Below are 12,520 nucleotides of genomic sequence, written 5' to 3' on the forward strand. Positions count from 1 at the left end.
ATAAACAACTGAAAACATATGTGGAAATTGGTTTGTGTTTAATTCCACTCACGTATGCTTATTATTGTATGTTCAATTTGAATAATACTAAAAATATGAAAATTGTATCATTCATCACCAACACATTATGTGTACAAGTTTCTTTGGCCACGTGTCCTGCATTATTTCATCTTCAATTTTGAGCCAACGTGTGTTGTTGTAATGCTCTGGAATGTCTATGTGTTAAAATAAATTGATGCCATTGGCACACAGTGCATTTACTGTATATAGATTTTGCATTACTCCCTTTTGAGTCATACGGCATCATTTTAAAATTACTGCAGGCCTAGATTTGATGGAATATGAAATTGACTAAATGTGTGTACAAAGTCAGTGCAACATTTCTGCCTATACGCTGTGTTATTTTCCTGAGCTATTTCACACATGCCTAATTATTTTAGCTTATGCATATTTAAATGAATTTCCTCGACTAATGACCGTGTGGAAAACATTTTGAGGACAAAGGAAGTTGCAACCTCACATTATATAATCAGAAATTTCAGTTTTTACAACAGATAGTACAACAACAACAAAAGAGAATACATTTAAAAAAAATGAATGAATGAATAATAAAAGCAGCATATTTTTACTACAAAACACTGTGGCCTTTGTTCTCTGGCCAAACTCGCTGCACAAACAACTGCCAATTGTTTGAAAGAAAGTTGGAAAAAAACAGCACGCTACAGCCAACAGCATTTTTAGCAGCACTTCACCCTCAACAGAGACAGATTTTTCTGTGTGATCATAATGTTTATCTGAAAAGCACGGAGGGAACCATGCTGAGTATCACACACAGCAGTCGGTTAATGAATTGCAAAGTCATTGAAAATTCATTTGTGAATATTTCAAGACGTGGAGGGAACAGAATGAGTGGGTGAGTGCAGATTGCACCGGCGAGGTCAGGATGCACAGTTTACAACACTTACTTCAAGAAATCAGTCCAAGAACTAGTTCACAGCATTTTCGAAATAAAAGAAGGCGTGTTGCTTCAACGGTAGCATGACATCATCAGGGTGTGTCTGTGTTTCTTAAATGTCTGGAGACGTGCTTTATCATGAATGGAACGTGGCAACATGTGTCTGCAGCTAACAATTCCAAACCCTATACGTTGCAATATACCATATGTCATTTCTCAATGTAAACTATTTGTATAATGAACATGAGTCATCACAACAATGGTTTGATTGTGCCGAAGCCGTTCTTCACTGCGCTCTGGTTCTTTCTCATAGACAGGCCTTGTTGTGCTTGACCCAAGTCGAGGCAGATGTGGACTAGAACAATAGCAGCTCCTTTTATCAGAGAGCAGGGTAGTGACACCCTCCGCGGGCACATAGGGCTCGAAAGAATGCCTGGCACCAGCCCAGAATCACTGACGCTATTACAGACCCACCTCATCTCCCGTGATGCCTTGCAACGGAGGGGACGACACCTTCAAAGGCCAGCCCTTCTTCCTTAGAAGCGCCGAAGACTATCGAGAAGGTTTGCAGAGTGTCCCCAGAGCGGAATTTGGATTGAGTTGAGAAGGACATTCGTGGGCCGTCCAGACTGTAGACCACCAAACAGATCAACACCTAGAATGGCCACTGCAAGCACCTCTGGACAAAGCGCATTCGGGCTGGGCAGGAAGAAGAAGGCCCCTGGTCTCCTGGATCAGATTGGCAGGTTCTTTGGAGGAGACAAAAAGAAAAAGGGAAAAGTGAGTCATTTTTATTTAAAACATTGTCATGGTCAACGACAACTTCTTGCTAAATTGTTTGGGGTAAATACTGGTTCCAGATTGAGAAGCTGAATTCGAATATAGCTTAGGACTCAGTGGTGATTGCATTTGTGTTGAATTCATTGGGATGCAATACTCTTGAGTCTAGTGAGGTTGTTTATGGAGTGTGGAGTTCAAATTCATCTGTACTGCAAATAGGCTGCCTCTTCTCATCTCATTTTAGCTTGCATTACCGAATTATGGAATTCACCTAATCTCTGCATTGGTTGAATTCTGCAGCATTATGCATGCAGTTTGCCAAAGTATTATGTTAACGCTCATAATTTAAATCTTACTATTTGGTGTTCTGTTTATTTGCCACCCAATACTGTCTATATCAATAAATAATGTACAATTTCTAAAGATAAATCAGTTATATATCACTAAAATTTCATATATGGATTTTTTTTCTCAGAACATTTCATAAATCATACTTTCATATGTTCAAGTCACATTAGCAAATAAGAAAATTATTTTAGTCTTATTTTACAGAGCATTTAAACAAAGAATTTGGTCTTAAATCCCGAACAAATAGCTGAATCTATCTTTTTCAAAATGATGAATTATCAAACACTGTTCATTCTGCTTCAGCAACTGATAACGATAATGAGAATTATTTTTTTGACTTCTTTAGCAGCAACTGATCAAAGCAAATGGGCTCAAATTGGGGTGGGTGGGGGGGGGGACAATGGATCCTCACAACATTAAGAATCTTTGGACACAGTTGTTTGCAGTGCAAGAGATATGATAGGGGTTTTCTGTTCTGGCAGTAAAGTGCGATTCAGTTACTTCCTCTAGGCAGAGCTGTATCTATTGAAACTCATACCTCCTTGATGCATGCTCATTTTAATGTTCAAAGAATGTCTATTTTATATGCATAGATAAATTTAGATTAGTATGATAATTTTATTTCCAGTTTTGCCTCTTCTATGTTTTCTCGTGGCTATCTTTTGTCACAGAAATGTAAAATTTGGATTGGGAATGTAATTAAATTGGTTTCACTTTATTTTGATGATCTCCTTTAGACATTCTATTGTCTCATTTATAAATTATATTGTTCTATAATGTTGCACCTATGTCAACTAACTCTCATTAGAGTAGTTGAGTATTAGTAGACTGTTAGGTTTACACTGTAAAAAAAAAAAGTTTTATCATAACTTTTTTCTTTTGTCAAATCAACTTATATTATTAATGTGGTTCAGAGAACATAATAGTTTGAGTTTGTTTTAAACTAAATGTTTTATTTTCAATGGACTTACAATTTTTAGGCAACCAGGTACTTTCTTTTTTAACAGTTCATTTTTACAGTGTTAGGGTTCAGGTCAGTAGCATAAGTGTACTTGCCAAATGACTTATAGTCAGTACAATGTCTGTTGGGGACCATTAAAATAAAGTGTTGGCAGATATTAAGCAGACAGTCTAATACTCTAATGACTGGTAGTTGACGTGTAGGTGCAACAATCCTTATAGTCAACAGAATGTCTAAAGGAGACCAACAAAATAAAGAGTTACCGTAATTTAAAAAAAAAATTATTGGTTGAATTTCCAGTCCAAGAAGTTGTCGTCATAATGCATGTTATACCTTGACTCTGGACATTTCTCTTTCATTTATTTGAAGGGCTCATTTCGTGGTCATCTATCCTCCTCTCCACAGAGACCCCACCACTCTTCCACCCGTCGTCGTGGAGATGTCAACCCTGTGGTGCATTTCTTCAGGAGCTTTGTAAGTACAGTATCTATAGCGGTGTTTCCACCACAGGAACGTTCCCCAGGAACTGTAGGGACTTTGGGGTAGTACTCTAAAGTGTTTTGACCACAGGGATCAGGGTCTAAATGAAGTCCTGGGTAAAAATTCCCCCTCAGAAAGTCCCTGTTTGCCAGGTAGTACTTTTTCAAAGTTCAGGAACTTTCGGGGGTGGGATTTGGCTGCTGAACATGCTGATTGGTTGAGTTCACGCAGCATTTTGATTGGTTGACTCCACGTAGCATTTTATTTCAACCACCATTTTTAAAAGTCTGTTGCGGTGAATGCATTAAGAGTTGTTTACTATTCAAATCAACAATGGAATTTAAAAAATACGACCAATGAACCGCCGACGAGGTTCAGGCTTTATTAAGCTCATTTGCGGAGGATGAAATCCAGCGGAAACTGGAAAGTCACACACAGACCTACGTCACCGGACTAATTTGCCTAATCTTCACGGTACTTTAGACCACGATGGAAACACAGACAGCAACAGGTCTGGGGGAAAAAGAGTTCCTGGGACAAATTGTTACGGGTCATTTTGGTGGAAACGTGGCCATTGTGTACTGGCATGGATTTTTACAAGTCCCAAACTTCAAAGAGTCATGTGAAACTAACAATAGAATCAATTCCCAGAAAAGAAATCAATTCATCTCGAGACATGAGAATGATATTTTCACACCTCCCTATGTTCTCATCTTTAGCTCCCACTGATCCAAAGATGCTGTTACCGTTTTTGAAAGAACCGAGCAGCACGATAACATAACCTCATTCAACAAATCAGGTCAAATATATTAGAAGAAAGAGCATATATAATATAGTTGATAAAGACTACTTAAGAGCAAACCAAAAAAATCAATAAGGCAACCCAAACAAAAGGCAACTTCCAGACAGCTTTCGTTCTAGACATGCCACATTGTGTCTGGCCATTCACCGTCTAAGTTCACAGGCCAAGTTTGTCGTCATGTTCAACATGCAGCCCATGTTTTCTTTGCTACAATAGTCCAGACTTGTTTTTCTGTCAGACAGACGACATTACACACACTTACATCACTAGTGTTAGATTCTCTGGTCACACTTTCTATTAAGAGTTCTTAACTACTATGTACTAACATCAAAAATAAGTACATTGTACTTATTGTGTTAATATTGTATTGCAAAACACTTTTTCTGGTATTGAGGTGGGATATGGGTGGTTAGGCATGGTTTGGTTAGATTTAAGAATGGGTTGAGGTGTAAGGGAAGGGTCAACAGTGTAATTACAGATGTAATTACAGAAATGAATTACAGCTGTAATTACATGCCTGTATAAGTAATGTTAAAATATATGTCTATTTTGTCTTTTTTACTGAGATGATGTAAAGCACATTGGTCAACATGTGCTGTTTTAATAGTGCTATACAAATAAAAGTGACATTGACATTGATATTAAAATATGAACATACACAATAAGTGCATTGTATTAAATAATTAATTTAAATGTTAGTGCACAGTAGTTAAAGACACTTCATATAAAGCGGGGCCAATTCTCATGGTTTTTATGACACCATAAAAACCATAAATTTGATTGGATTTATCATGGTTTTACTGTAAAAATGTGACGGTAAAAACCTGTTAATTGGTTTCTTAGTTTTTTTAATCTGTTGTACATTTTGTGTTACATCTTCTGTTGATAAAATAATGTTTATGCATCACTTTAGTGTCATGTGTGTTACCATGCGTTTAGCATTTGTGTGAATGAAACTGTGCACCTTTTATATATTAGTAATTACATTCTCAGCTTGTGGCAAAGCTGCTTGTGATGAGCTTTGATTCATCATGTTGCTTTCTCTTCACCACCTGGTTTTGGTGCTTGTCAGTGTATTACAAAGGTACAAACTAGTATAGGTTGGTTTAACATTATATCAGTTTTTACTGTAAATTGAAGTTAAATAAGTAAAACCTAAAATGTTGATACCACGGCTGTCAGTTTTTATACCGTAAATTTAATGTTTTTTGGTTTTGTTTTGTTTTTTACACCCTAGTCACTAGTGAATGAGTCACTCTTTGAAAGTCACTGTTTCAAATTAAACATTTACCAGACAGAGCAAAGATGTTTTACTTGAAGTGATTGTTCTCTTTACTATGGAAGCTTGTTTCCGCCACTGAATAAAACATTTTAAAAGATAATTGCGACTTTTTATCTCACAATTGCGAGTTTACATCTCGCAATTGCGACTTCATATCACGCAATTCTGACTTTATATCTCAGAATTCTGACTTTATATCTCAGAATTCTGACTTTATATCACGCAATTGGGAGATATAAAGTCAGAATTGCATGATATAAAGTCGCAATTGCGTCTTATAAAGTCAGAATTGTGAGATATAAACTATTCTGAGGTAAAAAAAAAAAAGTCCGTCTTTTTTTCCCCCCTTAGAATTGGACTTTATATCTCACAATTCTGAGAAAAGATGTCAGAATTGCGAGATATAAACTCGCAATTATGTGTTATAAAGTCAGAATTGCGTGATATAAAGTCAGAATTCTGAGATATAAAGTCAGAATTGCGTGATATAAAGTCGCAATTGCGAGAAAAAAAGTCAGAATTCTGACTTTATAAGACGCAATTGCGACTTTATATCTCGCAATTCTGACTTTATATCTCAGAATTCTGACTTTATATCACGCAATTCTGACTTTATATCTCAGAATTCTGACTTTATTTCACGCAATTCTGACTTTATATCTCGCAATTCTGAGAAATAAAGTCAGAATTGCGAGATGTAAACTCGCAATTGTGAGATAAAAAGTCGCAATTATCTTTTATTTTTTTTTTATTTTGTGGCGGAAACAAGCTTCCATACTTTACCATCACCTTCTTCACATTTTTTTTTTCTTTTTTTTTTATGATGTAAGATGTGATGTGTAAATATGAAATTCCTCTTTCAGGTGACACGAGTTGAACTCCAACCAGCATGTAGCCTTATATCAGAAATTTTCTTGAATTTTCCTCTGAAAAACACAAAACCGGTTCTGTAGAAACTATAACAGTTAATATTTCCCCATTACTCATTAAAAATGTTTTTCTAAGAAACACTAATTGCACAGTTGTTCCTCAGTTGTGTGGGCTTGTTCATTAAAAAGATACAGGCTCTGCTTTCATTATTCATCTGAACTGCAAGGAAGCATAATGAAGGGCCCCTGTAAACTTCTTTAAAATGAAAAATCTTTGTTCATGGATTGCTTATCTTGTGTGTATTACACTGGACAACGCAGTGTCTCGTTATAAGTCTCAGGCCTCTTCATTAAAAGCTGTGGCTGTGCCTTTTGAATTCATAAAATGTTCTCTAACTAAAACTTTCAATTTGTTTCTTGAAAGGTGTCCTCTCCTCGTCCCAAGTCAAGGGTAAGTCTCACATTTTTCTCTTGGCATGTATCTAATCCCTTTTTTTAATGCTCTTGGTATATTGATTTGCAATCGTTTAGAGTGCTCAGGGTATAAATAGTAACAGAGCAACACTGTGATATTCATAACACTCTAATTAGGCCATCCTGGCTGATAGAATAGGTTTGACCCACGATTATTTTCTATGCCCTCTCATATCCAGCAATGAAATTATAATTACCTCTAAGAAAAAAAATGAATCATTCTACATTCTTTCTTTTTTTTTCATTTGCAGTGGAGAGAAGTATTGGGCCTGGTACGTCACTCATCTTTGAGATGTGATTCACATTTGCATTCACAGACACCCGCATAAACAGATCTGATTGGCTGATTGCTGGAAGCCTTCCTGTCTCGTGTCTCATTTCTAATAGATCTGTCGTGTTTCTTTATCATTTGTTCTCTTCTTTGTGAATTAACCAATGCATCGCTCTAATTACAGCTGCTGAACTTTTCGCTGCGCTTCATGCGATCTTCTCGTTAACCTGTGGTATAAGATGTTTTATAAGGTTGAGTGGGTTCATTTTCCACAAAGCTCCTGATTGATCACATTTTTAGTGTTTTTGAGGGCCAAATTTAAGCCTGTTTCTTGGTGGCGTTTAATAAGCATTACTGCACTGTGGTTAAATTATTTTAATATAATTATTTCCCTTATTAAGGCACACTCTCATGCCAAAATGCATGTAATAGCCATTACTTAAGAAATCTGTTATAATTTTATCCTAATCTATCATGTGATTATGAATTTCCACAGCTTTCAGCTGTACTATAAAAGAGTGATCTCAGGCACTGAAATTATTATACGATTATATTTCAGTTTCTTTCTTTCTTTCTTTCTTTCTTTCTTTCTTTCTTTCTTTCTTTCTTTCTTTCTTTCTTTCTTTCTTTCTTTCTTTCTTTCTTTCTTTCTTTCTTTCTTTCTTTCTTTCTTTCTTTCTACTGTATTTTTTTTTGTCTTGATTGTTGCACTCTTTCTTTTATGATGGCTTTTCTCCTGACCCAGAGTGACTCTCTGCTTCTTGATGACTTTGAGACGGCAAGACTTTTTCTGAGTCGCAGCCGGTAAAGCCGTTTTCTCTCTAGGGGTCAAACTGTTCACTCCCCCCATAAACTCATATTCCTCTCCAACCCATCTACTCCCCTCCCAGGTCCTGATTCACTGACTCACCAGTGCCCCCTGTGTTTTAGTCACGTGTTGTTTAACTCCACAGGCTCCAGTGCATAAAGGCATTTAAAAAGCAGGCATGCAGCATTGGATGCGTTTGGACATTAATAACTGACACACAAAAAAACATTTCCCATAGTAGATCAAAATATGTAAATAACCCATGTTATGATTGTCCATTTGCTGCACTCTAAATCACCCCGTAATACTTGACATGTGGCAAACATCCTCTGTGCTGTAGCCTGCTATTGCACTCTTTATTTGTAGACATTGGTGCAGAATTGCAGCATCAATCAAAAAACAAAGCAAAGCAAAAAAAGCTATATTGCAATTATGAACACAGGAACCTATTATGAACAGTTGTTCATGGACATTTCTGAGACTTCCTTAAAGGGATGGTTCGGAGTAAAATCAACCTAGGGTCCTTTGCACCATGACATCGAGCCAAACTCTCCCCCAGAAGTCTTTTTTCCCTTGGTTGAACCTTATTAAAGTTAGAGCTTATTTCGAGATATCAGCTGAATGGCTTAGTGCAGGCGCTAATGGATCCAAATTTGTATCTCGTAAATTACCCCACTAAATATAATGCCCAGAATGGTACCAAACGTCTACAGTAGTACAAATAGGTTCTGTACTCATATGCTCAATGTCATGGTGCAAAGGACCCTAGGTTGATTTTACTCCGAACCATCCCTTTAAAGATGAAGTGTGTAATTTTTGTGCCATCAAATGAAATTGAAAAAAAATAAATGTTTTCGATTAAGTTTTTTTAAACATTTTGATAGAAACAGATAAATCAACTTGTCTTGCCTATAGTTATTTCTGCTATTAAGCTGGTATAGGAGGAAATAGAGTTTTCCATTGGAAAAAAAAAAAACATGCACACACTTCACCTTTATTATCATATCATGCTGAACATGTATGTTCCTCACTGAGCATTATATCATACATTGTTTTAAAACACAGTTTGACATAACATGACAAAGAAAAATATTTTCATATAGTTTATCATTAAACAGCACTGGGCAGGTATCCTTTTTGTGTTCATAAACTATGTGTTTTAGGCTTCCCCGTCAGCGCGTGGCTCGGAGAGCATTAGATCGCCTCACAGACGCAGAAGAGAACAGAATACACTCTCCAGAATCTTCAACCTGGTGAGACTAAAACTGCAGAAAAAAGAAATCAGTGTTAGATCCTCTGAGAAAAAGTTTAGATCTCTTTTTTGGTTATTTAAATGAGGTTCTTCTTATTTAAGCGCAATTACATGCAAATGCAAAGAAAGCAATTTCAACACTGAGATGTAATTAAGGCTATTAAAAATGCTCAATAACAGGATGGAGCATAGATTATTGCTTTGAAAAGGCTGTTCAGTCTTTCAGCAGTCATTGAGGGACTTTTATTCACTTAAGCTTTTCAAAATCAATATTTATTCAGGTTATAATGAAGGCCCGTCTATTCTGGACTCATGGAAAGTTGAGTCTTACCATGCGCCCTTACCTTGCTTATTCAGTTAGTCCTTGAGAGCCTCATAATAACATAAGCATTGTGGACTTTTGCCAGGTACAGTGCATACAAGTATTCACATCTCTTCATGCTCATTGATTCTCAAAAAGATTTGATTTTCAGTGGATTAAGAAATATCACCTGCTTCTTAAAGAATCGTTCACATTAAAAGGAAAATGTGGTAATTTACAATCTGTATGACTCCCTTTCGTCCATGGAAAGAAAAGCTTTAAATCAGCATGTCTGAGGTGCTTTTTGTCCATACAATGAAAGTGGAAAGAGACCAAGACAAAAAAGACAAGGAAGGGGGGAAGAAAGAAAAAAAAAAAGAGTGTGCACTATATTTCAGTTCATCTGAATCTGTTTGATAGCTCTGTATGAGACTAGACAGTCATGGTCAACCATTCACTTTCATTATGGAAACAATGAAAATAGGTTACTGATCTAGTAACTACCGAACTGGTCATACAGGCTTGGAATGACATTCTCATAAAGAAAAGTAAATACAGTAGTATTTTGAAATATTTTTACAATTTAAAATAACGTATTTCTTCAGTGTCACATGATCTATCAGAAATCATTCTAAAATGCTGATTTGGTACTCAAGAAACATTTCTTATTACTAATGTTGAAAACAGTTGTGCTGCTCAATATTTTGGTGGAAACAGCATGGGACATTTTTTTTAACAAAGAAAGTTCAGCATTTATTAGAAACCAAAATCTTTTGTAACATTATAAATGTACCTTTTGATCAATTTAATGCATCCTTGATGAATACAAGTATTCATTTCTTAAAAAATAAATACATAAAAATGACCCAGTTTTAGATACAGTAATGTAAATGTACATTGGCAAGTATTTGGTCCATATGCTATTTTTGAACGCTATTTTGATCACTTTAAACATCCAAGCATGATGCTCACGTTCAGCTCAAATATCTACCTCATCTGCTCTCTTGGCTAATTTCCTTTTCTCCCTTTTGAACTTTTCACATGACAATCTCTCCTGAACAGTGGACACAATCAAATCAGGCTGGCTCTCCACCTCCATTTTGCTGTAGAGCTAGAGAACGCTGAGTGCTCAGATCACTCTTTTAGATATGTAGCATATTGTTACGGCTGGGTAATGCTCCTACAACATGGATGACTCAACATTATGTCATTTTGTTATTAAAGACTACAGTTGTGACATTGAACATTCAGTCCTTCACCCATCCTTCTGATGCTAAGTGCTATTTCATTGCACGCTTCAGCATTTATTCTTTTGTAATATGTTTTAGAACTAACGGTGATTTTGACCTTGCATAATCCATCAGTGTCGAGGCGGTTTTGTGTCACACGTCTGATATGTAGATGACTCTCCTGGTTTTCTCTCCGATCTCAGGGAGAAAGCCGATCTCGCTCTCCACCCAAACGCTGGAGCACCATCTTCTGAGCCCTTCGCCGACCAGAAAAACACTAAGATGGAAGAGAGTGAAACGGACGAAAAGCAAAAACCTGAGCGGGAGGATCTCTGCCCTATAAATTCACAAGTCGCGGCGAGTTTAACAGACTAACATTGGCCATCTTTGCTTCCTAGATAGAGATACAATCCAAGTATCTGTTTTTACATTCCTGCAGGGTTTCATAAGCATGTGTGTAAGCAAGTATGTGTGCAAAACTGCTGCAATAACCGTCAATGGTCAGGTGATGTGATACGTCTAGTTGCTATACTGAAAGTCTCCCTCCAAAATTTAGTTGAAGTGACCAATTCGAAAATGTTCCAAGAGCAAAAAGGGATCAACATCCCTCAGCAATGGAGATTAACCAAAAGGTTTGATATTAGCCTTAATTGACTGAACTAGACAGAATATTTCTCTGTTTGAGCCTGTAAAAGTGGGAAAATAATGGCCATCATTCAAAACCCATGATCTTATAATTCTGAATTCGTCTCAGATGTATCTCACACAATGGGTTGTTTGTGTGCTATCCAGCATTTGATGCGTGACATTAGTCTTTGTGCTACAGTGAAAAGGCCTATCCATGGTTTTGTTGAGATCAATGTTCAACCTCAGTGATGTGCTGTGTATTTGTGGATGTTTATGTGTATTGTGGTCCTTGTGTTGCATTATATATGGGTTATTTACTTTGTACCAGGAATTTGTATATAGGATTCCTTATTGTGTTATGAGAATTTTAATAAATGTTATTTAATTTTAATACACGAACATTTACCTAATATTAAATTCGATTTATTTGAGAAGTTATTTAGCTCTTAATTAGGAACACGCATTAAAAGAAGACTAAAAACACAATTTTGTGGACTATAGGGAATAGATTCTAAGCATATATGAAGCTTGGATTGTATGCCCTCGGATGTTGCACTGCAGTATGTGTGTTAAAACAGCCTGTAAAAGTTGTCTGCGTCATTATGTGTGCAATTTTGATGTTATTTTAGAAAGGTCTCATGTAATTACCAAAGGTAGGATTAATATTCAAATAACAGACAAGCAGAAATCTAGGACAAACAGTCACTGGGAGCATAAAGGGTGTGAAACTGGTGGGAAAAAAGGAAGGAAACATGAAAGTGTAAGAGGGAAAATGTGGGAAATGATAAAGAGTGAAATGGAGTTTATTCAGCTGATTTTTATTTATGTGATGTTTCTCATGAGTCTTAATAATGTTCATTGTTTCGTGTCTCATAGACTCTTCCTGTATGTACTGTTTCTGAAATAGTGCTGAATAAACATTCGGTCAAATATTCTCGCTGTCAGCGCTGGATTTGTCTCCAAAATGGTGCTACACTTTCCATAATGCACAGGATATTCTGAAGTGGCCAGGTGTACTGATGTTATTTTAACCCTCCCTTTATTTATAAAGTAACGTTAAATAAAGAATCAGAATTATATC

At 36.3% G+C, this 12,520-nt stretch overlaps 1 protein-coding gene across 2 annotated transcripts; it reads left to right on the top strand.

The window, feature by feature from the left end:
• The first annotated feature begins 1,449 nt into the window (after positions 1 to 1,449).
• mbpa (myelin basic protein a) lies at positions 1,450 to 12,520 on the top strand. 2 transcript variants are annotated; one of them, XM_081377592.1, is made up of 6 exons: positions 1,450 to 1,735; positions 3,414 to 3,518; positions 6,902 to 6,928; positions 7,203 to 7,223; positions 9,194 to 9,283; positions 11,016 to 12,520. In XM_081377592.1, exons 1-6 carry the CDS (start codon positions 1,616 to 1,618, stop codon positions 11,064 to 11,066), a joined length of 414 nt encoding a protein of 137 aa, XP_081233718.1. In that variant the 5' UTR covers positions 1,450 to 1,615; the 3' UTR covers positions 11,067 to 12,520. The 2 variants fall into 2 exon arrangements, with proteins under 2 accessions (XP_081233718.1, XP_081233719.1); XM_081377593.1 differs by having other exon boundaries at positions 1,511 to 1,735; positions 3,450 to 3,518.

Source organism: Scardinius erythrophthalmus (assembly GCF_964197995.2).
Source record: "Scardinius erythrophthalmus genome assembly, chromosome: 10".
Lineage (NCBI taxonomy): Eukaryota > Metazoa > Chordata > Actinopteri > Cypriniformes > Leuciscidae > Scardinius > Scardinius erythrophthalmus.